General features: G+C 46.0%; 8 protein-coding genes across 8 annotated transcripts; 5 read left to right on the top strand and 3 right to left on the bottom strand.

The window, feature by feature from the left end:
- Positions 1-236: 236 nt before the first annotated feature.
- TREMEDRAFT_25042 (uncharacterized protein) lies at positions 237-2,233 on the top strand (the record flags this gene model as incomplete). Its single annotated transcript, XM_007000513.1, has 7 exons — positions 237-684; positions 742-807; positions 895-974; positions 1,022-1,117; positions 1,240-1,380; positions 1,451-1,568; positions 1,806-2,233. 7 exons carry the CDS (start codon positions 237-239, stop codon positions 2,231-2,233), a joined length of 1,377 nt encoding a protein of 458 aa, XP_007000575.1.
- A 152-nt stretch (positions 2,234-2,385) lies between these two features.
- TREMEDRAFT_59348 (uncharacterized protein) lies at positions 2,386-4,611 on the bottom strand (the record flags this gene model as incomplete). Its single annotated transcript, XM_007001559.1, has 6 exons — positions 2,386-2,571; positions 2,804-2,999; positions 3,248-3,501; positions 3,560-3,969; positions 4,035-4,344; positions 4,456-4,611. 6 exons carry the CDS (start codon positions 4,609-4,611, stop codon positions 2,386-2,388), a joined length of 1,512 nt encoding a protein of 503 aa, XP_007001621.1.
- A 1,899-nt stretch (positions 4,612-6,510) lies between these two features.
- Positions 6,511-8,450, top strand: TREMEDRAFT_14351 (uncharacterized protein; the record flags this gene model as incomplete). The annotated part of the gene is made up of 6 exons (XM_007000348.1): positions 6,511-6,583; positions 6,617-6,768; positions 6,814-6,917; positions 6,941-7,625; positions 7,796-8,095; positions 8,373-8,450. Coding segments are annotated over 6 exons (1,392 nt in total), but the record flags the coding sequence as incomplete, so codon positions are not given.
- Positions 8,451-9,212: 762 nt separating this feature from the next.
- TREMEDRAFT_59346 (uncharacterized protein) lies at positions 9,213-11,044 on the bottom strand (the record flags this gene model as incomplete). The annotated part of the gene is made up of 3 exons (XM_007001558.1): positions 9,213-9,945; positions 10,189-10,857; positions 10,911-11,044. 3 exons carry the CDS (start codon positions 11,042-11,044, stop codon positions 9,213-9,215), a joined length of 1,536 nt encoding a protein of 511 aa, XP_007001620.1.
- Positions 11,045-14,419: 3,375 nt separating this feature from the next.
- TREMEDRAFT_25370 (uncharacterized protein) lies at positions 14,420-15,477 on the top strand (the record flags this gene model as incomplete). The annotated part of the gene is made up of 3 exons (XM_007000558.1): positions 14,420-14,582; positions 14,631-14,857; positions 15,028-15,477. The coding sequence occupies 3 exons, from the start codon at positions 14,420-14,422 to the stop codon at positions 15,475-15,477; spliced, it is 840 nt and encodes a 279-aa protein (XP_007000620.1).
- A 1,214-nt stretch (positions 15,478-16,691) lies between these two features.
- On the top strand, positions 16,692-19,864 carry TREMEDRAFT_59344 (uncharacterized protein; the record flags this gene model as incomplete). Its single annotated transcript, XM_007001557.1, has 7 exons — positions 16,692-16,866; positions 17,094-17,194; positions 17,419-17,707; positions 17,854-18,110; positions 18,212-18,329; positions 18,966-19,540; positions 19,667-19,864. 7 exons carry the CDS (start codon positions 16,692-16,694, stop codon positions 19,862-19,864), a joined length of 1,713 nt encoding a protein of 570 aa, XP_007001619.1.
- Positions 19,865-20,198: 334 nt separating this feature from the next.
- Positions 20,199-22,209, bottom strand: TREMEDRAFT_59343 (uncharacterized protein; the record flags this gene model as incomplete). Its single annotated transcript, XM_007001556.1, has 5 exons — positions 20,199-20,524; positions 20,770-20,868; positions 20,923-21,187; positions 21,257-21,796; positions 21,892-22,209. 5 exons carry the CDS (start codon positions 22,207-22,209, stop codon positions 20,199-20,201), a joined length of 1,548 nt encoding a protein of 515 aa, XP_007001618.1.
- Positions 22,210-22,465: 256 nt separating this feature from the next.
- Positions 22,466-24,927, top strand: TREMEDRAFT_37204 (uncharacterized protein; the record flags this gene model as incomplete). Its single annotated transcript, XM_007000817.1, has 13 exons — positions 22,466-22,843; positions 22,922-23,196; positions 23,245-23,441; positions 23,485-23,557; positions 23,599-23,685; positions 23,733-23,856; positions 23,897-23,952; positions 23,997-24,035; positions 24,080-24,155; positions 24,204-24,339; positions 24,382-24,433; positions 24,480-24,549; positions 24,596-24,927. Coding segments are annotated over exons 1-13 (1,686 nt in total), but the record flags the coding sequence as incomplete, so codon positions are not given.
- Positions 24,928-25,121: the final 194 nt, after the last annotated feature.

The raw sequence follows: 25,121 nt of genomic DNA, 5'->3' as shown, positions 1-25,121 counted from the left end.
AGAACCCTTTCCGTCAAAGATTAGCTTCCCAACCCTCCACAATCTCCTCTTCTTCAAGCAAAAAAGCACCTCCTCCCCTTCCCCCTCGTCGCGTTTCAGTGTCAGGAGGAACTGCACCTTCTCTCCCACCTCGTAAATCATCTCAAATTTCACGACCTCTTTCCATCCCTGGATCTTCCCCCGAACGTCCAGCAACGATCCATCAACCCACAAAGCTCGCCACGCCATCTCGAATAATGCTACAAAGTTTACAAGCTGCTGATGAGGCCCATGGACGTCCGTCAAATCTCAGCAGAGCAGCAACGATTCATCTGGTTCGGCCTTCCATTCCAACGACACAACCTCTTACTTCTTCTTCCTCGAGTGATAACAGTGTTCAAAAACAACCACCCGTACGTCGAAAATCACTTCCTCTGAAGAGCAACGACCCAAGACAAATAGTCTCGGAAGCTTTACATGCAGCGGAGAAAGAAGAACCTCCACCTAGAAGAACTTCGGGTAAATATCAACCGAAAGAGTCGTTCTCAATCGCCTCGAAACGGTACTTGGAGAAAGAACCAGATGCCAGAATATGGAATTGTTGTGATCTTTTCAACGGAGAGCCGAGCGGAAGAAAATATGCTCTGATCATTCTCAATCAGCCGATCACTAGAAAAGATGTCTTTTTGAGAGTATGGAATGCGAGTGAGTCGGATCCTAATGTCTCACAAAGTTGCAGTAGGAGTCAAGCTAATCTCTCAGGCGAAGTACGATATTGTGCAGATGGAGGTGCAAATAGATTGTACGATCTGTGGAACGCAGACAATCGTTTGGCGTGAGTAGAACCAATCACTCGCTCCTCGTCACCTTTCTGTCTCTTGATCTATCACACTATGAAACGAGGCGAACGCTGAGGTAATAGATATCTACCCAATATGATCAAAGGTGATCTCGACTCTATCCGGACCGACGTTCATACTTATTACGCTCAAAAAGTTTGTTTCCACTTGAAAATACCCTTTCTGAAAAGTTGACTCGACAGGGCGTGTCCATAAAACACGACGGTTCAGAATATGCTACCGACTTGATGAAGTGCATCTCCGAGATTGAAGCTTTGGAAGAGGCTTCAGGGAAGAAAGTGGGTAGTATTCCTTTCATTCCTCTCTCACGACCCGTCTCCTCTCAAGCTCATCCCACATCATCTGGGCACTGAAATTGCACTACGGACAAGACACTGATTCAGGTCGTTCTGACGCTCAGTATCACCTCATCCTTATGGGAGGTCTTTCCGGTCGGATCGATCAATCTGTACATACAATGTTTTTGCTACACAAAATGCGTAAAACTCGACCAGAGACATTTGTTATCAGTGGTGAATCCCTTGCATGGACATTAGACGAGGTGAGCATCTTCCAGATCTTGTAAGAGAAGCGAGAAAGGGAGAATTGTTAGTGGGAGAGCTGATGATGAGGGATCTCATTTAGTGGAGATTGATCATACCATCATGGGTCAGACATGTGGTTTGTTACCTGTTGGAGTGGAAGAATCGTATATCAAGACGGAGGGTTTAAAATGGGATCTAGGTAAGTGTATATGATCAGATCTTTCTCTCTCACTATAACATGTCCCCCAAGGCTCATCTCCTCATTAACACATTGCGGGTTAATCCCTTCTATGATCATCGGAATTACTGGACTTCCACCATGCCAAAACAAATTCTACTCAAAACTTCCCCTAATATATCATTCAGTACGGTGTCCTCAACTATGAAGTGACTCCAAACAAGAAAATAAGAGTATCTGCTGAGTTCAAATCAGATTGGATAGCATCATTCTCCACCTCTATATCAACCTCAAATCATCTATTACCTCCTTCTCCCCTAGTCTACATACGTACATCACGTCCGATATTATGGACAATCGAAATAAAGTCTCTACTCCCTTCTCTTCGTCCACGAGGACAAACAACCTCACACGTCCGATCAACCTCTCAAGAATTATCCAGCGGTCTATCAGCTCTCGCTGTAGGTGTTGGTAGATTAGCTAAGGATGCCAGTCGTGGTGTAGGACAATGGACGGCGGAATTAGGAAAGAAAGATGGTGATAAAGAAGAAAGAGGGGGTTTGATCAGTCAAAGTCAAATAGATGATAGTGTTATCTCTGATCAGGACGACAGTGTTGGGTTTGATCATCTACATCGATCAAACGTTAATGGTGGACATAGGGATGAAGAGGGATGGCAACAACTCGTATGATCTGATATTTTATGAATAGTGATGCATCTTTTGGGATCTAGTCATATCGTTGCATCTGATCCTCGATGAATCCTCAAGGATTGGTAGTGCATAGTGAATTTGAGAATGATGAAAATGACGAGAGGACACGAGTAAGAATACATTTTCATACGTTATCTTTTCTTCTTTGATCTACTTTCGTCATAATCGGTCGCCGTCCGTTTCTTCTCGTTTGTGGAGGTTTCGAGTTTCGCAGTCATGACGACTCGATGAGCAACATTGAGTATTCGTTTTTCACCTAAACGTACCACCGCAGCCCGTTTTTCACCTGGTGAATCGGAGATGATTGCCAGATCATCCTTTTCGTCAACTCGTGATATCATGCATGACAGACATATGGTGACGAATCAAATACATTGGGAGAAAGACGAATGAAGTGGTCAGATAAACGCGGACACGATTATCTGGTACCGGAGAGGGGGGAGCGGAAGGGGAGTACCATTTTCTGGAGTTTGAGACGTGCATCGATCATTGGGAATAAAAACATCAAAGAATGGGGAGCTTGGTAAGGTAGTCAAAACACCCACATACCTCTATAGAAGTCTTATATTTCGCTGCCCTTAGGTCCAAAGCGGAAAGAAGAACACTTTGTACAACTTGGTCCATCTTCGCATGGGGTCGTTTACCTTTGTGTTGTGCGCGAGACCAATCGTCGTCGTCAATCATGAGACGGATGAATGGGATGAGATCTTCATTTATGGGATCAGAATAGGTGAGGGGGAATGTACTTTGTGATCAGCCAGAACTCCGAATTTGCATCTGGTCCACTATATTGATTTCGAGGATTCAGTCAGATTATCACTGACAATCGAAAAGTTATTTGAGGAGCTCAACGGCTACCCAGAGGTGAAAATTGACTGAAAGAGGGGTGATAGTGGATTGTGTCAGTGAGGGAAGAAAGAAGAGGCTAAATGGAGGTACTGGAAAAGTGATAGGGTAATGTCAGTGAAGAGGGTGTGATATTGGGTAACTCACTCCTCGTAGCCTTCCTCTAACCACCAATCAACTCTCTCTGTCAAATCCTCCTTTTTCTTACCCCTGACTTCCGTCACAGCGTCCAAGACCATATCACCGGGAAGAAACACTTCATCTCCTGGATTACCAACAGGATGATTTCCTACTTCTTCAGAAGTAAGCAGTTCAAGGATGGTTTGCGGTAAGGGTAATTGATCCACATGACCGTATTTCCTCAACAATTCAGAATTGGGTGGTGAATCGTAGGTGTTATACTGTATGTCAGCTCAGGGGAGTTCAGCCTGTGAGTTTAGATTGAAAGGATAAACATACGATCTGTTCTCCAGCTTTGATAAGTTTCGTACTTCTCATGGTATACCCCGGTCTATCCCATGGCTCTGTCGAAGTCGCAGAGGTGTTTTCGGAAGTATCATATAATCTTGCATTATCGAGTTCATAAGCCGCATTGAGCATATCTGCCATCCATACCATCGCCGCTACTCCTCCTTCTTCCTCATCGCTGTCGCTGTCGCTGTCGTCGCTTTCCACTACGTGGGGGGCCGGACCACCAGCTTTAGAACGTGGGATAGTGAATGATCTGGAAAGAATACGCGAGCCTTGAAGATGATACGCCTCCAGAGAAGTGTCGATGGAGTTGGGAGGAAAGATATCAGGGTGAGCTTGAATGATGGGGAGGAGAATCTCAAAATATTGCTTATCGGCATCTTCACGACCTATTCTACCTGATGATCAGCTTTCGATCACACGACAGTTGTGATGAAGCCGTTTGAGATACAGTGAGACTCACCTTCGAGATCAGTCCCGATGAGCTCAGCACGACGAGTTTCGTCCCAGAACATTGGAGTGTCAAATTTGGTCGGCATACTTTCTGTCTCGGCGATCAGCCATGTGGGCCGACAAGGAAGGAAAAGCTTGCTCAAGTATTGATACCATTTTGATTTTTGCCCTAAAGATGTCTCGTACATCATCACAAGGATGAGTCGAGCCCACCCGATATCGAGTTTATCCCATTCCTCATCTGCGAGCAAAGAGGCGAGTCTTGAGGTATAGGGAGTGAGTAGAAGATTCGATGGGATGTGAAACAGCGGGGTATCGACCTACATGATGATTTCAGCTTAGATCGGATGTTTCGTAAGAGATAAGAATGGTTTAGTAGGGATTTGGACACAGCGTCAGGATGATATAAAGAAGAAAAAAAGGAAACACACGGGAATATCGATCAAAGCTACGGCACCCCATCCCATGTTGGGGAATTGAGTAAGACCGAAAAGGTTAGAATCGTACCATGATCCCTGGTCGGAAGCTTTGAAAGCTTGGAGAAAGTGTTGAGGACCATTTGTGAGTATTGAAGAAAAAGTTTGCATTATCAGGAGATAGGTGTATGAGATGACATGTCGTTATGGAAAGTAGTAAGTACGAACTGAGTGGTTTGTGCCAAAAACTTTAAAAGAGGTCCGTGTCACACGCCATTTTATTCACAGCTATCTACTAACCCTTCCTTTCCCCCACTTTCCTCCTTCTTCTCTCCCTTCACTACAGTATACAGCTACTATATATCACAGGTCACCTACACTCAAGTCTTGCTCCAACCACTCTATCCAGCGTGGCTGTGCCAATATCCCGCTCGTTGCAACTGAAACATCCATCACCAACCGCACTGGTCCAGCCCTTCCGGGTCGGCCGCCGCAGTAGTACTGTTGTGATTTACCCGACTGGGATAGTTGTCCCTCTTGGCACTTACCATCATCACCCATCACCTAATCTTTCTCCATCTTTCCACGCTTTCACTTCATCCTCTTCTCTCATGCTCGTTTATCACCTGTGACTTGTCTCTCCAATTCGATCCCAAGGATAATGGTCGTCTCAATAACACCCACGCGACCAGATCCATTGTTCGAAAACGCCCATGACGACCGCCAGCCCAGCATCGACAGAAGCAATGGTGTTTCAGATCCGACGGACGCTTCATATGATGCTCAAGCCAAATTAGAGGCGGAGACTGTTCTCAAACGAAGAGCAGCAGCGCATGTGAACGGACATCCTACCCCTCAACCCAGTATAGAAGCTTTCCAACTAGGTGAGTGACAATCCCACATATAGTCAAGCACTTCCCTCCGTTCATCATCAAAACTGATATCTAAACAGGACCTCATGAATCCCGTGTCAATCCTTTCCACCTCTTATCCCATCCCAACTCTTCTGACCCACTTCCTCCCCTCCCACCACATCTACAAGCTTTAACATCTGATGACCCTCTCCCTTCATTCAAAACAGACGACCCGGATACTTTTGGAAATGCCTTTCGTTCGGCCATCGGCGACGCGACACCAAACGGTCAAACACCGGTACATGTTACCAAAGTCAGTTCGGATTCCGTCAGAGTAGTTTCAGGTCCTGGACCTCAAGCCAACCGTCCGAGAAGGTTGATGAAGAAAGTGAGCAATGTGTTCAAGAAAGACAATAACGGAGATGTGTCAATCCCAATAACCAACAACAAACCTTTACCGGGTATGCCCATTGGCGGACCCATGGATATGCAAAGACCACCACCCAGCCCGCCTGCTAGTGACGATGGAGTTTATGATCAGGAAAGTCAGTTTGATGCTTCGGAACATGATCAAGACCTATCTTCGGTGGGTAATCAAGATATGTCACTAGCAGCCCCAAGCACCAGTCATGGAGTCAATGGTAGCGGTCAGCTTCTCAGTCCAGTTCCGGAGAGAAATGAGAGTTCCGTATCAAACCTAATTGATACACTTGGACCTTCACTGGTGGTTTCACCCAACATCACCTCGGAGCCTATTCAGATGCCCCCGTCACCTACCACCACCCTCTCCCCTCCTACAGCCGACCATGCAGGCATGCGACGAGCTTCCGCTCCGTCCATGTCGGACAGAATCGGATTGACGGTATCCGCCGGGAACCACAGACAGTCAAGGAATACCTCTGCGGGACCTGTCGAGGACAAAAGATCACCTCCGATTCTTGCCAATGGCCCAGGTCGATCCGACTCAAGCAAACCTCATCCCATCAAAACTCAAAGACAGGACAGTACCGGATCACTACCTCCGGGCGATTATCTCCACCCATCATCTGCTTTAACAAATTTCCCTCGGATCTCTCGACGAAGTACGAACCCTGCTGTTTTACCATCAACTTCCCCTTCCGCACCTAGATCTCCCCTCCTTCATTCCCATTCCGTCTTCGCTCCCTCGTCGCCTATCAGGGGTCAAACGAATGTGCCCGGAGTAGAAGGCGCCGCCCTTGACTCGGATATACTGGCTCAGGCGGAGACTATTCGACGAGAACGACTAGAAAGACGACAGAAGAAAGCTAGTGCCAAGGAACATGCAGAAGTGGGTGCTCCAGGGGCTGAGTCGATGGAAAAGCCCTCAGCACCGATTGTCACGACTAAGCACAAGGATAAAGAAGAAGCTAGAGTGCTGGTTGGTAACCTAATCGGAGAGGATCATGTCAACTATGTGCTCATGTACAACATGTTGACAGGAATACGGATTGGCGTAAGCTCGAGACTTTGCTTCATTCTCTCAGAGCTGACAATACAGGTGTCTAGATGTCAGGCCAAGATAAAACGGCCCCTGACAGCTGAAGATTACACCGCTCGTCACAAATTTTCCTTTGACATGCGAGTGGAAGTTTTGGCATTCTTGTGCTGTTTGCTGACCTTTGCAGTGTCGGCAATGAACTCACTCCTTCTGCAAGATACGATTTCAAATTCAAAGATTACGCTCCATGGGTATTTCGAGAATTACGAGACGAACATTTCCATCTTGATCCTGCCGACTACCTCCTTTCTCTCACTGCAAAATACATTCTTTCCGAGCTTGGCTCTCCAGGAAAATCCGGTTCATTCTTCTATTTCTCACGTGATTACCGGTTCATCATCAAGACCATTTCTCATTCAGAACACAAATTCCTCCGTTCGATTCTATTCGACTATCACGCTCATGTCAAGGCCAATCCTCATACCTTGTTGTCTAGGTTTTACGGTCTCCATCGTGTGAAACTGCCCCGAGGAAGGAAGATTCATTTTGTAATCATGAACAATCTATTCCCTCCCCACAGGGATGTTCACGAGACATACGATCTAAAAGGTTCTGCTTTTGGTCGTGAATATCCTGAAGAAAAGGCGGCGAAGAACCCTCGGGCGGTATTGAAAGATAAGAATTGGGTGAACAGGGGTAGATCATTGGAGTTAGGACCGGAAAAGAGGGCGTTGTTGTCAGAACAGCTGAAAAGGGATATGGACTTTTTGAAATCTATGAAGGTCATGGATTATAGTTTGTTGGTGGGGATACATAATATGGAAAGGGGGAACAAGGATAATTTACGAGAGAATCAACTTACAGTCTTCCACGTGAGTCCTATAATCTGCTTCTTCACCATTTCATCATCATCATCCCAATGTCCTTGTGTCTCTCTACTGCCTGCTTTTTGTCATTGATGCCTGCGTCGTATCTCATTCTGGTGGTAGTCTCGAACGCTTGGAAAACGGTAGGTAATGGACATCTTGGATTGACTTTCCAGCCCGATGTCACAGCCCGACGTAAAGCTTCCAACGCCAAAGGTCCTTCAGATGCTTCAAACGTTCGTAAAGCCGTCAGAAGTTCCGATCCTAAAATGCTCGATGTGGCATCTCAACTTCCTCCTATGCCGACGGACAGAAGTCACTTTTTGTTCTATCAAGATGAAGGTGGTTTGCGTGCGACGGATGAGCAAAATCAAGATATGGACGTTATTTATTATTTGGGTGTTATCGATATTTGTACACCTTATAATACTGTGAAGAAGTTGGAACATTTTTGGAAAAGTATGACCGAAGATCGGGTGAGTCGATTTGTGATTTATCTCTTATCTTAAGACATCCACAATTACTCCACTTGTCGAAATATTCTCCACAATTATCCATGATCTTGCTTAAATAATCATAACTCCGTTCAAGTGAAGAGAACGTCTTCTTCATCTCACGCTCCCATATCATGTGACAGTGTACAAAACTGTCACACGACAATCAGCCTTTTTCCTTATGTTCGCAATAAGAATGATTCGTTTTTTGTTGGGGAAATGGTGTAAAATGAAATAGAGAACCTCGCTGATAAAGCAGCACACTATATCATGTGTCGAACCAGTAACGTACGGTCAACGATTCCTCAATTTCCTATTATCAGTCATGAGAGGTGGTAATCCCGCTTTGAGACCAGAAGGTCTAAGACCCAATGAACCAATAGTGACAGAAGCGCCAGTCGGCGAAACACCAGAATCAAGTCCAGAACCAGAGATGAAAGAAAGAACAAGGATCGTCCCTCTTTCCGACCCCGCTCAAATTTCAGAGTCAGGTATGGGGAGAATAAGTTCTTCATCAGGTGAAAAGAAAGTAAGAAGGGAAATATCACAAGAGAGAAAAGAAGGTATTGTATAGATGATGAACAAAGGGGTTTCTTTTTGTTGTATATGAAAAGAAAGGAATGAAGATGTTGGGATTCATACATATATACATATACCATTTTACACGCTTTTCTCTTTCAGGACATTCATTATGATTCATGATGATTCCGTTGATAGGATGAGTGAGTGGTGTCATATGTCTGAATCACATCCCGCACCACCGATGTTATCACAGGTTGACATGATGAGAAAATACAATGGACATGCATGAGGGTTTAACAATCCCTTGATCATTACTCATCACTCGTTCAAACCCATTTTCTTGTAGCAATCAATATGACCATACTTTCCAAACCCAAATTTTCATTGTTCAGTGTGTCAGGATGAGCTCTTACAATCCATGTATCATCATAAAAAGTCGAGGTGTACCATTATCATGATTATTTACATCTGAGCTGCATCATGGAAGCAAGGTCAAAAAGACCAGTCAGTACTCTAAAGTAGATGAAATGATCTCCCTTTCAATTCTTTCTTGTACATGATGAGTCATTAATGGTAATCACGTCCTATCCCTCAACTTCTTATTCAAAGTAACCAGTTTATCCCAAACCACATCACCATCAATATAACATCCCTTCAACCATCTACTCGTTTCTCCTTCTTTCACCTCTACCCCTTTACTCCGACGTTCTTCCGGTGTATAATCACGAAAAGCAGTACGAGCATGTAACACTCGTCTATTATCAAATAACACCAGATCACCTTCTGATAAGAGGAAAGAATATTTGAGTTCCGGAAGGGATAAAACTTGTTCCCAAGTTGATAAAGCTGAATAAAAATCTTCTTCTTTTTGTATCATTGCCATCAATCCTCCATCAACTTTTTCCTGTCCCTCTTTTGTCTGTCTATCTTGTTGTTCAGAGGATGTGTCAGTTTTGGATGATGATAAATGTGATAAAGAAGAAGCACTTGAACCAAAAGGAATTTTCGAGCTGATCAGAGGAGGGGTAAGAGCAGATGGTCGAGCTTGAAATGGAGGACTCCAATTTACCGCAGCTCTTAAATCCGTCAGAGCCGACGTGGGGGAAGAAGGAAGGATAGGATGAGAACATTGAAGATAATGTCCATCATTATCATATTCGTATGTTAAGTCTTGTGTCAGAGTATGGTAATGTGTAGAGAGTGAAGGATGTGACAAGGCTCGGAAGGAATCGACAAAATAGGATTCACCACCTTGTACTCGGGATCGAAGACAATGAAGGAGTTGGAATCGCGGTGGAGAGGAGAAATAGCTGGTGAGTCAGTGAGACACCCTCACATGAGAGAGCGTTACGATTTGAATTCGTATCAATGACACATTTCCCTATCCAACAGTTCGAAATTGTTCACTCAAGATACTGAACTGAGAGTTGGCAGAGAGGATGATGTCAGGTTGTCTCATTAGATTTCGTTCCATACGAAGGAGAAATAGGGGTCGTAGATAAAGATAGAAAGTAGTTAAAAGATGATGATGTGGTGAAATACAACCAACTCACAGTAAATCCATGTGTAACCCCAAGTTGAAATTGGTATAAGCCACATTCCTAGCATCTGCTACGTTTTTGACATCCCAAGTTTCTCCGTAAAACGTATTTCTTATCTCTCCTATCATCTCAGCAACTCTCCGTAGTTCACATTCCTTATTATCCGTTTTATCCGTGGGTACCCCAGTAAGAATGACCAATCCCCAGATTTGAACCTGTTCCAACATCTTCAACAAAACCTCCTCATTCACGATTCCTGCTGGAAGCAGATCCGCAGATGAGATTCGAAGATGATCACTTTCGTTAACCAAGTTTTCACGGTCCCATGTCCGTCTACGAAGTGTCGAAGTGAGATAAACGCTCTGTGCCTCTCGTCCTGGAGGTTGAAGGAGAGCGGATAAGTCGGAAGGTGAAAAAGAGGAGACATGTCCGTCTCGCCATTCAAGTTTTATAAGCTGGGAAGAAGGCTGGAGGACGGAAGGGGGCAGCTGAGAGAGATGATGGGATGTTCCGGGGGTAAGTGTTTTTTGACGGGTGGAGGGATGTTTGCACTGAGGACATGAACATGCGTCTCGAAGACGGGAAAATGAGATGGGAGCTCGGTTGTGTCCATCGTCGATAAGGAGGCAAGTTGGATGAATTTCGATAGAAATGGAGGAGAAAGCTAGGGTTGTAGATGGACTGGAAGGATCTAATGAGTGAATCAGGCGTTTAGGGGTGGTATGCACATGTACTCGTGAGGGGAAGTTTGAGCAGAAGCCGGAGTCGAGTCGGGAGGGGGGAAGAGGAAAACGCTGTCGGTGAGCAGTGAAGTGACGTTGGCACGACCAAGTAGAGAGGGAGCGAGTACCTGAGAGGTGTTGTACATGATATGCTGGATGTGTTATGAATGAAGATGGAGGATGAGGGGGCATGACATGTGTAGAGTACGAGTACAAGTCGAATCGAAGAGTAGGAACTCGTAGTAAGAGAGGGGGACCCGGCTATGGTTCATCCGGTCATCACGTGTGCTCATTCCACGCGGTTACCACGTTGTCTCCCTTCTTAGCGCATTAGGCAACTGCAACTTACCCCAAAGTGGACAGAGACACACACACAGATACAGCTCGTCCTCTTCAACGTCAACTCTCATTGTCATCTATAGCATTCATTCATCTCTGGATCTACATGAGACGTCTATATTAACCCAAAGTCGACTATATCCTTCAGAAAACAAGCTCACGATGGACCTCGAGCAAGAGGAATCTTTGGTCAGGTGAGCCTCGTCGCGCCCCATGTGATGGGTGGGTAGTACGAGTAGCTCACACGTACAGACGATTGGCATTCGAAGCGTTACTAGATGGCTCTCGTGAAGCATCCGAACAACTGGTAGAGATATCAACCCTTCGACGTCTGTGCGCCAGAGGTGAGCCATGAGCCACCATCCATCATATGCCCATTTATCAATCGAGCTTCTCAGCGGGAGATTGACCCCAGGCGTACCGGATCAACCTCGACATTTAAGACCACTCGCTTATTCATTGTTGCTCGAGACTCTTCCTCCTGCCAAACGAGCATGGAGGGTGGCTTCACGTCGACAAAGAGAGAGATATTACGTATGTCCGGACTTTTTCCATCTCGACGATGTTCCCCGGTCTCATGAGGTGGAGCTGATATTTCAGGCATTAGTACGCCAGTTCATGGAAGATCTGGAGGCTACTCCCAAAGTCAGTACATGCTCAAATCACTCCTCATGAGGAAACACTATACTGAACAATAGCCTTCATATCCCTTAACGCCCCACGACGATCTCATCTCCGCGATCGTAACTGAGATAGATAAGCTGCAGTCGGCCAATCCCCTTTTACGCACTCGGGGAGCAACACTCCGTTCATCTCCTTTAGGACCTCCAACTTCGGATAGCCCAACCACAGCTCAGCCTCCTACACTGGACGATGACGGATCTTCTTCTTCCGTCACATCTAGTGAGGATGAGGCTACATCCAGGGCGAAGGAAGATAAACCTCTCAAAGGCAAGAGGAGACAGGTCGAACGTCTTGTCTGTCGTCGAGCAGTATTCATCAGAGCCGATACGATAGCTAAGTCGGAGCACAATAGGAAAGCAGACAAAAGGACCAGCACCACTGAACCACGAAAAGTTGATGAGGGCGCTCTCAAATCAAATGACGATCTCAGATCCACCGGCATCGAAACGGGAGAATACGTTTCCAACCCAGAAATCAACTTATCCCCTCGTATCACTCTTTCATCCTCAGAAAGCGAAGATCAGTTCAGACCTCTTTCTTTCGACACGTCCAATCTGGGGTCAGAAAGACTCCACTCGCTGCGCCCCGCCAAGCTCGCCCTGTCCGTATCGCCAGAAGGATCCGGTTCATCGTCTACCTCTCCGTCATCTCCCATCACTCTCGTATCACCTAAACCCATCCCCGCACCTGGACAATCACCCAACTCTTTCCTATCCGGTTCACTCCTTCAACCTGACACCCACGCCGAGATTCTCACACGTGTGATGTATATCTTCTGTCGAGCACATCCTCACATTACCTTTTCAACCACACTTGTCGACATTCTCCACCCCCTCTATCTTATCTACTGCGGAATCGATCTCCCTCACCGACCGTTGCGTATCAAAGGAAGACGCAGATACACGGAATCGGAGGAAACTCTACCTTATGCTGAAGAACAAACCTTCTGGGCATTCACTTCTCTGATGTCTGAGAGGACGACCATGGGTCTTCCGGACATACCTGAAGAGCTGCGTGGCGCTCTCAGTAAGCTGGATAGCAGGATCAGATGGGCGGACGGAGCATTCGCCAGGTTCCTACGTACCAACAACCTAGATCCCTTCACGACTTCTTATCCCAGTCACTGGTGGTCTTCCATGTTCACCCGACTACTCCCCGGTTCAGCTTTACCTCGTCTATGGGAATTTATCCTTTCGGAAAAGCCCACTGACGCCGAATCACAACCCAGAGCTGACGCAATGATTGATATCGCCGCTGCTCTCGTATTGGCCAGCAAGGATGCTATTTCCCGAGCTCCAACATCAAATATCACTGTGCCACCACCGAACTTTCGACCGACGAAACCTGGATCAGCCGGATTATGGGGAGAAAGCGGTCTCGAAGACCCTGAACCTGAATGGACGGATCCCTCCGAACGACAGGCGATCTACGAAAGAGGTTTGAATATGTTCACTACCTATCCCCTTGTCGACGTAGGAGGGTTGGAGGTCGTCATGAGAGTAGCAACTCAGATCAGAGACGCTCGTCTCATCGCCGACCTCACTGGTGATGATCCTGACGGTTTCTGGAATCAATCAAATGGAATGACGAGCAGTTCAAGTTGGACTTGGTTGGCGGACAAGGCGCGGAATGTCAATATCGGTGCTGGATCTGCGTCAAGGTTGTCGAAATACGTCTCGACCAAGAGCAACGGACATGTTAACGGTCAAGACGAAGAAACTTCGAGCATGAAGAGTACACCATCGTTGAGTTCACTCTTACCTTTGGCCAGTGCGCAATCCGCGATCGGTAGTATAGGAGGTGTCGCCAGCCGTTTCTTTTCGAAGGCGACAACCACAGCGACGCCACAGCAGCATGATTCCTCTCCCCCGTCCACACCACGAAGTCATCGACATCAATTGCCAATGACTGCGGGATTCTCACCTCCCATAACCAAGCATCCATCCATCGAGGCGGTGATGAGCTCTTCACGTGAGAGAGGTAGAAGCGATACGGTCTCATCCTCCATGTCAGTCGCTTCCTTACAAGAACGTCTCGCCTCTCTCGGAAGCGCATTCTCCCCTCGTCTTTCCACCGGCCGTCCTTCAAGTTTACAGACTAGTCCCCTCCCTCGTCCGCTGTTGCTGAGTAATTCTGCAAGACGTACGAGCGGGTCATCGATCGGAAAGAGAGATTCGAGTCCTATCATGTTACCTAGATCTGCTCCTGGTACACCTCCAACAATACCCCTGTCGGCACCTGCGAACGGGTTTGGTGGACCGCTTAGTCCGCCATCTCAATACGGAAGAAACAGTCCTTCACCTGGGTTGTACAGGATCAGCAGTGCTCGTGGTCCGTTACGACCGATTCCTTCACCACATGAGAGTCCGACCGGTTCTGACCGTTCTCACCCACACCATCCAGGTTTGGAGCCTTCACCAGCAATGGCTTTCATCGTCTTTGCCACACGAAGCAAGCTTTCCATCCAATCCACTCGTTGGGCGAAATCATCGAGAACGATGGTCCCTGCTCTTGCCCTAGGTGTCGGGCATACTTTATGTCAAATCCGACAATCTTCTTCCACACCCCTGTACCCAGGTCATGTACCCCTCTCGTTCGCTCAAAATGCATTGTTGGCAGTGGGAAGTGGTATAATGGGAGTGATGGATACGTCCCGCGGCGGTGAGTCGACCCGTCTGCGCAGAAACGCACGCAAGACTGATATTACAGATTTAATTGCCACATTGTCCGAATCGACGGCGTCGACATTCCTTCCTCGATTACACAATACCATGGTTTCTCATGCTGAAGGACGACAGATCATGCGGGATAGACCTCTGGTGTCGTCTTCCACTGTGAACTTGGAAGCTTTGAAGGCGTTGAGAAGGGGAACTTTGGGAAGGGAATACGTGGAATGGTTGGAGAAACAAAATGTCACTCCGGATACTCGAGAGGTGGTGAGTCGTGAGGTTGTGTTTCTCGGTTGTCATTCCTGGTTCACTGCACTGCAGGCTATGCTCGTTCCCATAGCTCTTGCAGTCGGGATTCAAGAGCAAAACGCAAAGGTGGAAACTGAAGGAGGGAGCATCAGCAGAAACAAATAGAAGTGCACAGATACTGATGACAGGTCCGATACATAGATTCACCCACTCTAGCATACACCATGACCCGTTATCGTCAAACTCATGATCTCTATCACACCCTCTTTTCCCTTCCCACTACTTTACCACACGAGCTCACACTCAAAGTTGTCGAATTGTCCAACATGTCTCTACCCGTAGCCGCTCTTTCTTCCCTCTTCGGTCCTTTGAGGTTATCTTCGCAAAGACGAGAGGTGTGGAAACGTGATTGGGTGCCGTGGGCTTTACGTACAGGTGCGAATGGCAGGAGCCTGGTCAGTGTTTATTGGGAGAAGAGATGGGAGCAAGGAGTTGGAGATTTAAGACGCGAGTTGGGGGTTAAGAGGAATGATAAGGATGGAGTAGAGTCGAGATGGAAGGGATATAGAGTGGTCAGAGGGATGGAGAGAGAGTTGAGGAGGAAAGGGGAGTGGGTGGATGAACCCGAGGAATGGTGAAGGGTCAGATACTCCTCGTAAGCGATTTTGTGGATTTTGAAACCCTCGTGACCCTCAAAGGCGCTCTGAACCATGAGGTTATGAATCCATGGCTAGAAGAACCAAAAGGGCAGGAGAAACTTTCGATAGGATTTGTCCCCGTTGGCTATTGTACCATGATGATCGTGGTATCAATGACCGGTCAGCGGCTCAGCGGAATGATTCTCTAGACGTCGTACTCTTATCCCCCCACCCATTTTGCACTCCTGAATCTTATGTGTGATGCATCTTGAGATAGTGTCTATGATCCCTGTCCACTTCTCATCTGGTTGCACATGCTGCATGTTGCTGTTGCATGCTTCACTTGTGAGAAAGGGATGCATCATGTATTACATACTCTCCACCCTCAATCTCCTACCATGATGGGGTCATTTGAGGACAAAGTTTCCAAGCTACTTCCCTGCCCATTCCCTCATTTTTAGATCCCTCACCTCGCTTCCGGTCGATTACGACGTTTTCAAGACGTGCGTACTACCTGAAATGGTCATATGTGTTGTTTAGTGTGAGAAAATAGAGGTCAAATTTACCCTATGAGGTAATTGATTGATATGAGACAGTCAGTCAATCCAAGCATGTCCCCCAAAAGCAAGCATGACCCTTCAAAAGCAGTGAGAAAAAACCCTGAGTACCCTATACCCTGGAAGGGGAAGTGTGACTTTTTAGTGTTTGGGTGTGTGAATTATTTCAAATTCTCCTTTTTGTGAATAGTGGCAAATAAAGGATATAAACCCCTTTGAAGTTTGTCTTTTTCTTCTTTTTCCCACCTCACCATTCTTACTCTACTTTTCTTCTTTTCCCACACAAACTTCCACCTTTCAACAACAACCACCATCACCAATACCATTACCACCATTCAAATCTCTAACTTGACTAGTCACAACCTCTTTCAATACATGCACCACCATAATTTATCTTGAATACTTTTGGTATCCAAGTGGTGAGATTTGCCACTCAAAACATTGGAATACATGTAAGTTGATCAAAAGATTGTCAAAGGAACTCTCACAAGTTGACCTCCACTTTAGAAGTCCACTGTCCCACTTTGAAAAAAAAACATAAAGACATCCTTCCAAAATTTCATCCTTAACATTATCTTACTCACATTCTCCTTCTGGTTTCTTGTTATTCTTATCATTCGTCATCGGTCATAGATACATTACGCGTATCGATTTGAGATGGCTCCGGTCAAACGAGAACTTTCCGAGGATGACGATGATGATTTTCTTGATCAATTGATGAGTGAAGAAGAAGAAGATGAGGATATTGAAAGGAATGAAGATGTTACTTCTATTTTACAAGGGGCATTGAAAAGACCTATTCATACAACTTATAATCTTAAACATATTCATGGTGAGTTTTAATTCTCCTTTATCATTGCATGAGAATCATCTACAAACCATTGTTTCTACTCCTAACTCTTTCACTTGAACTTTATGAATTCATCCGAGATCACTGTCCGAGTCGCGAAGAGATCGTCTGTTTTGTTCAGACCTTACTTTAAGTCGTCGGGAGCGTTTCACATGTGAACTGGACAGACGGTTACATGAGTGGGAAAAGAGGATAACGCTGATGAATAGATCTGATCCATACGGGTGGAGTGGAACTTGACCCGGCTTATCAGCGAGAGGTGGTCTGGTCAGAACTCAAGATGATCGGTTTGATTCAGTCTCTTTTCATGGTGAGTTATCAAGGTCTTCTCTTGAATCTTTCCTCCCATTCTCTCTCCTTATAATGAGACTCTATTGGGTTAATCACCAATCTCCTTTTGACATTTCCTGATTCCCGGACATCTGTCTTGCTGTCGCTTCACCCTTCTCTTTGGCTTCGCGTTCCGATTGACCCGAGTGTTTGAGGAAAGACGAGATGACTAAAGCCGGGGGTGGACGTCGACTGACTGTTCAGAATTATTACATCCCCCCAATCGTCTTCTCCGTCAATGCCAACGTACAGGAACAGTCCGAGACACGCGTCTGTATCGACGGCAAACAACGTTGTTCCTCCATCGCAAGATTCATGAACGGTGAAATTCCCTTCCTCGCTCCTAAGAGTAAACAAAAATATTGGTACACCAATTACGGAAATCCAAGACACAAGTTACTCCCGGAGGCACTCAGAAGACGATTTGATCAGATTGTTCTCCAAGTGGTCGAATATGATAATCTCCCAGAGGACATGCAAAGGGATATCTTCCGTGAGTCCCCATACTGATCCCTCGCTTTTGTATCTTCTTCACCTTCGCGATCTCTCCTTCAACCTCTCAACTTCATCTTCTACACGATCCGAGACTTGTGTTGACAACGACACGACGTGTGAGGATGTACCGGAACTAACTCACAGAACGGGTACAACTCGGTATGGCTTTATCTGCCGCTGAGAAACTTCAAGCTATTCCAGGTCCATGGAGCGCTTGGATACTCGAACTTCAGAAGAAATACATTACCGAACCTAATACTCTCAATCGTCCAAAAGTCGAAATGGATACTTCCCGTGGTCGAGCATTCCAAAACCTCGTTGCTATCGTTATGCTCTGTTACGGACAAGATAAAGCTCCTACGGCTATTAAGATGCATCAATTCTTGGAACGTAAAGATCCTGTAAGTAGTTTGAACTTTTCTCCTCCCCTACACACAATAGTGAAGTTCACCTTATCATCCCACAATATGATTGTTCCATGGAATGAAATTGACATCAACAGCCCCCTCCTGTCTTCCGCAAGAAGGTGGAGATGGCTCTTTCTCTCATGGTCGACATTGCGTACAATCACTATAATGAATCAATCGGGACGGTCAAGCAACCGCGTATAGCTCCTGTTGGTATGTCCTGTCCCTTTACCACCTTTCTGTACCCTCTACAAAACTTCATACCTGCTCCTTTGTCTCAATCCTTGTTCCCATCTATGTACATGTACAGACCATGTTCCTCAATTTCCAGCTTCTCAAACCCTCTGCTCTGCCTGAGCTGTCCTGCCTTTTTCTAGGCATTCCCCTCCTTGTTTCCATAGTGCAACTAGGGACTGCTTCATCATGCTTTCTCCATCTACTTCTATGTTATCACTGGTCTGATTCTCCTATCCTTCCCTGCTTCACCTCCACCCTAATCAGCATGTTGAGCATGTCTTTTTCATCCTCCTTGGGGTTGGCTTAAAACTTCCCTCATACCTTAGTTACACCACTTGATTTGCTCCACTACTATGCCTGGTTTACTCCCCTCATGTTCAACCATGATTCCTCCTTTCATTCCCCTCCTTTCCCTGCTGGGTCTTCTGTACTTCAAAATTCACCATGATTTCCCACACATTGATCTTCTTGTGTCAATATGACAATCTGATACCTTTCCTGCATCATTTCACATTTGTCAATCTCTCTATTGATCCTTCCCTCCTTCCCTCCCTTTTTTCCTTATCTCCTCTATTCACCTTTTATACATTTGAAATCAAGGCTAACCAACAGAATTTCATTTCATAATCTACCTCATCTTTTCCCGTATGGGTTATCTCTCCACCGCTTCCCTCGCCAAGACCGTCGGTCAACTACGTCAAACGATCAGGAACAAATACATTGACATACGAGCCAATGGTAGAGTCATGAATGACTTACACGCTTTCATCAATTCCGTACCACGTCGTACGGTCGCAGGAGAAAGAGCGGCAGCTGAGGAATATCAAGGTGATGAAATTGATCCTCGTGAACAAAGAGCTTTGAAAAGATCACGTCAAGCAGAACAACAAGATCCAGATTATCATGGTGATGTAGTTCCTCGTGATGCTCAACCATCAGAAGCAGCCACCAACACTAGATCTAAATCTCAAAAGCTTTCGATAAATTCACGTCCTACTAGACCTCCAGTACCTAGTGTCGCTCCACCTCCCAGACCTGGTAATAGTGGGATGGACGCTTTACCTACTCCTCAATCTGGTTTATCACCGAATTTCGGTCAATTGGGTTCCACTCGACAACAGAATTCTAATAATAATAATCCTTATGTCATTTCGGGTGAAGAATTGAGGTTGCAACAGACACAAGGGGTGAGTTTTCCCACCAGTTGTACTCTCTCTTCTTGTCTCTTCCCTTCTCTTTTCTTTTCTCTCTTCTCTTCTCCTCTCTTCTCTCCATCATGACATTTATTGAACATGAAAGATGTTGATGAATAGCAAACATATGGTAGAGTTTCACCTTATGCTCCACAACAACAATACAATCAAAATGGTCAAAATGCATACAATCAACCACCTCAACAACAACAATACAACCCTTATGGTCAACAACAAATCCAACCTAATCCTTATACTCCTCAACCTCGTCAACCCGTCAATCCGCAATATAACGGGCAACAATATTACGGTCGATAAGGATACGGAAACAGTTTTAGGATTGGATGTAATCAGTATGAATCACACAGTCAGGACAAAGATCGTATCTCAATTGCTTATGGGTGGCGTGTGTACAAGGTCAAATGTTATCAAAGCGATATGAAAAGAGAAGAAACGTTGGGTCAAATATCATACATATCTCCTCTCGAACCTGTCTTTCTCTCATATATATATATATATGTATTTGTGCACAATCCCAACGTCAAAAGCATATCAACATGGCAACTTACAACCTACTTACAAATCGTATCTTCCAATCTTGACTATCTCCGTACGAAAATCCTATCTCCTCATTAAAGATACTCTCAAAACATCATTCCCAATCCGATTCCTCATCTTCTACAGGAGGCTTGGGTTTTTGACCTTGATCACTGACGAGATCATAACTTTCCTCTGAATCACGTGGACTGGTCTGTGTGGAAGTGCCCGATTTGACAGAGACTTGAACGTGGGCGGGGATGGTGGTGCTGAGTTGAGGTTTGGGAGTGGGTAGGTCTTCCGTCTGCGTGGAATGGAGGTTTTTCTTGGGAGAAGGATGAGGTTTGAGGGTAGAAGTGGATTGTGCTAATGGAGCTGAAGAAGGGGGAGTTTCGTCCGTTTCGTCGTCCCATGAGAAATCTTCTTGAACTTGCTGAGAAGCTAATGGTTAGTCATGTTCGACCTGCCATATTCATCCCCTTTCGCTCCTTCTTAGTTGTATCGTGACATACTTGTTGTCCTCATGCGTGTGTTAGGTCAAGTACGCATATCTAGTCATGTCTATCTGAGATGGCTACCCTTATACCACTTCGATTCGGATCTTGTGATCGAGAACAAAAAGTGAGATAGAAGTTGGGAATTATGTGGTGGGAATGGATGATATAAGGCCGATGAGAATTACCCACCCTGAAGTAACTTTTTACGTTTCTCATCTTCCGCTTCGATCATATGTTTGTGGAAAAGATATCTTTGCCAGAATTGTTCATCCGTAAGCTGTTCAGGCACTACACATTAGTTTCGGGTACTGTAAGAGGAAGAGAAGGAAACTTGTAACTCACCCAAAGCCATTCTAACCCCACCCACATGACCTTCCTCTTCTTCCCTTCCTTTCGATCCTTCCTTCTCCCAATCCTCTTCGACCCATTTCCTAAATTCTTCTTTCCTCTCCATTGACTCCCCTTCTCCTTCCGGATCGACCAACAATAAATCTTTATCCTCCCTCAACCTCCTTAACAAAGCTTCTTTCCTACTTCCAGCCAAAACAACACCTGACATTGAATTTCTAGGAGTTTTATCTCTCGAATCAAACATCACATTCTGATTCTGTCTAGGAGTATTGGTATTAGAAGTGGAAAATGAATAAAAATCACTTCCATCCCAACTCATACCCACCATTCTATCCGATTCGGGTGGTACGATCTTTACAGCTTCTTCCATCCATTTCTCCGCATCTTTAACCCATTGATCACCTTTTTTCAAATATTCTTCTGCTAATTTTTCCGCTTGTTTCATCGATAATTGAAGATTCTGACGAGCTGATGAAAGTCGAAGGTTTTCTGCCAATTGTGCACGGAGTTGAGAAGGGTTTGAAAGTGTAGGATTAGTAGTTGCTGATGAGATTGTGGATTGCAGTGTGGATTGGATTTGCGAGGCTGATATAGAAAGTCTATTGAACAAAGAGCTAGCCGATGTTGAAAGTAGTTTCGATGTATCTTCTGATTTAGGTGATGATTGTTCTCCTTCTCCTTCTTTACCCTTACCCTTGTCTTCAGATTCAGATTTGGACACTCGTTCCTCTCTTTCCGCTCGGATTTCGGAGGAATCTTTACGTATCACTTCGACTTTTGCACCACGTAAATATTCCAAGTCTTGTTGAGCGACAGTGATGGTTTTGTCGATATCGGCTTTGATTATCTGAAGAGCAGATGCAGACTGATACGTCAGTGAATTACAATGAACATCTTGATTGCGAACTTGCAGATTGAAAGACTAAAAGAGAAACTTGGAAGAAGGAGTAACTCTCTCACCTGTTTCTTAACACCGCCCCACCAGTTATTGAAAGTACCCATGACTTGTCCGACCTCTTGTTCAAAGTTCTCACGGTCGAGACCATGTTGAAACGCCCGTTCGACCGTGGTCCAAGATGAACTGTCGGTTGGGTCGGTAACGGAGTTGCCCTCGGGAGGATGTGTAGGTACTTGGTCACTTTGTGCAGCCTCGGGATGGTTGGGGGGAGCTGTGGAAAGATCAGATGAAGTAGCAGGGCCCTTGTCCGGGGTAGGGGAAGGAGGGCCCGAAGGAGAAGCCACCAAAGCTGAAGTGATCAAATTCGGAGCTTGCTCCATGTCTACGTTGTGAGATACTTGTCTGGTCGTTGGATAGTGTGAGGGTGTGGACAAGTGTTCCAGTGCCAAGTGTGATAGGACAAGGAAGAATGACGAGACGGAGCAGTGAGTGAGTATCGGCTTTTGGCGGAGGTAAAAAGAACCATGTGCTAGGCTGAGACGCGCTCGGACCTCCTGCGCAATCTTTGGTAGTAGTAGTACCATATCACTCTCTCTAACCACTCTCCTCTTCACCTCTTCCTCCTCTACCACTATCCCTTCTTCTCCACTTTTCATCTGTCCCTCTCAGCTCATCTTGGTCATATCTTATACCCTAACACAGTTTGTCTTCCCACCCATCGTCAACCCCCTTCCCACTCCCTGCGACGCCGACGGCCACTCAACCCCTTCTCGCGTTGATTTACCTCTCTGCCTCCGAGTCGTTCAACGTTACCTCGTTCTTCATTCTCAACCGCAAAATAAATCATGGCATACACCCCCTTCCCCGACTCTCTCCCTCTCGAATCACTACCTTATTCCCAGAGGAACGACTATGTCTACGAAGCTACTCAATTATCACAACCTGTCTTTTCACAGACTCAAAATACACAAGGCACGTTCTACAACTCTCAAGTAGAGCCTAGGCGCAAGTACTGTGAGCTTTTCCGTCTCCTCGTTTCCTCACTTTTCTCTTGAGATATCAGTAACCCTGTGATCCGTCCTAACATCCCAGGGGCAATCTTCATTTCCACCAACGACGCTCACTCCATTCTCAAAATCCCCTGGACAAAGTCTTTCCTTCAGATAGGTCGAGGACCACATGGTATAGCCGGTAATGACGTTGTTCTGCCCGAGAAGAGGATATCCAACCGTCACTGTCGTGTGACTTTGGGAAATCAGGGAGTTAACGGGAGTGGAACGTCCGTTAACAGCGTGCAGCAATGGAAAGATGGAGAGACGGATCCGGAAGTTTGGATAGAGGATCTTGGGAGTAGTAATGGTACTTTTGTGAGCTCATATCATCCGTTTCTCCCCAGAAAGTGACTGACGACGAAGGTGAATGGACTGAGAATTACCACTCGTCGGTTGCTACAACATGGGGACGAAGTATCGTTGGGATGTGCAGGAACATTGGAAAATCACGATGTGAGGTATATTTACCGTTCGGTCGGTCCCAAGGGTTCCAGGACAGGAGGACCCAATGGGCCTCAGTTGGTTGGAGAGGTGTATGAACGGTACCAGATACTAAATCAGTACGTCGGCTTCTCCAGTTTCACGCCTGTGACTGATGAACAGACTTGGAAAGGGATCATTCGGGGAAGTTCGCAAAGCTGTTGATGTGGAGACAGGCGATCTACGAGCCATCAAGGTAGGTCACATGTACTGGGACTTTGCGAGGCTGATGACAAGCAAATCGTCAAACACCGGTTTCAAACAGATCCGAAAGCCTTGGATCTCTGTCGACGGGAGATAGAAATCACCAGCTCTTTACATCATGTTCGTTCGTTCGATTGTACGTAGTGGCTACGACTGACACCGCGCAGGAGAACCTATGTCGGCTGATCGAGTGGTTTGAAGATCCACAACATATATGTCTAGTATTGGAATATATTGATGGAGGAGATCTGCTGGATTATATATTGAAATATCCCAACGAGATGGGTCTGCGTGAGTGTCCACAGTCGTTGATGATCAAGCTGACGTTCAGCGGAGGAACATGCGGCTATGCTGACTCTACAAATATGTCGTGGGATGGCGTACACGGTATGTATCAACGCCGGTACATCAGAACAGGGCTAATAATGTAGCACAGTCGAGGTGTCGCTCATCGCGATTTGAAACCGGACGTCCGTTCATTCCCTGGCAGTGTGAGACAATGCTGATCACGCAGAATATCCTGTTGATGCGAGAAACACCAGACAGTCCGGTTGTCATCAAGATAGCCGACTTCGGCCTCGCAAAAATGGGTAAGCGACTAATCGTAAAGTGCAAGCCAACAGCGCTGACAACCACAGTCAATGCGAAAACCATGTTAACATCTCTTGTAGGGACTCCCCAGTACCTTGCACCGGAAGTTGTCATGCAAGACAAGAGGAACCCTGGGTATGAGAATGTGGTCGATTCATGGTCGATAGGAATCATCGTTTACAGGTTGGCAATCTCCCTCCAACACGGCGTATGTCTGACGGGTAGTATGTTGACCAAGTCCATGCCATTTGCTGAGGAAGGGGATCAACCATTGGAGGTAAGTCTGCTGATAATCATGACCATATTTTTAGCTGATAATTTAGCGTATCAGAGCGCGTTTCACTCAGCCCTTCGATGTGGACCTTCTCTTCGAGCGGGGTATCAGTGACCGAGGTGAGCTCGTGGCTGTACGAGTGCTGATGTCAGAGCTGATGTCTAGCCATCGATTTCATCTCCCGTCTGCTGGAAAAGAAGCCTTCGGACAGAATGACCATGGCTCAAGCGTTGGACCACCCATGGCTGGCAGGACCTGCTTCTCAAGACTCACAAGATTCACCTCTCGTCCTCGGTGGAGATTCAGTATGGTCTATCGAATCATTCGAAGGAGATTCCGACTCTGAAGATAACGATAATCAACTTGAATGGTCTCGACCTCGAACGGTATCCGGTACCAACCTTGATTCGAATCTTGCTGGAAGATCACACGTTGTAGATTCGGACGAAAGTTTCTCTCAACCATTACATAATCTCCATCTCCACGCTCCTGAAGTCCGATACGAAATCCCGCTTCTAAACAACAGACAACAATCTTCTCCTCCTTCACCACCATTAACTGACGATCGTATGTCGGACAAACCTTTCGTACCTGAAACGAATGGTGAATCTTCACATCTCCCTTTCGACCATGACATCACGTCCAATATTGGTGCTCAACTCAATCCTGAACAAGCTCTACCAACCCCATT

Source organism: Tremella mesenterica, assembly GCF_000271645.1.
Source record: "Tremella mesenterica DSM 1558 unplaced genomic scaffold TREMEscaffold_1, whole genome shotgun sequence".
In the NCBI taxonomy this organism is placed as follows: domain Eukaryota; kingdom Fungi; phylum Basidiomycota; class Tremellomycetes; order Tremellales; family Tremellaceae; genus Tremella; species Tremella mesenterica.
Note: the sequence above shows the minus strand (reverse complement) of the source record. Positions and strands in the feature narration are given on the sequence as shown.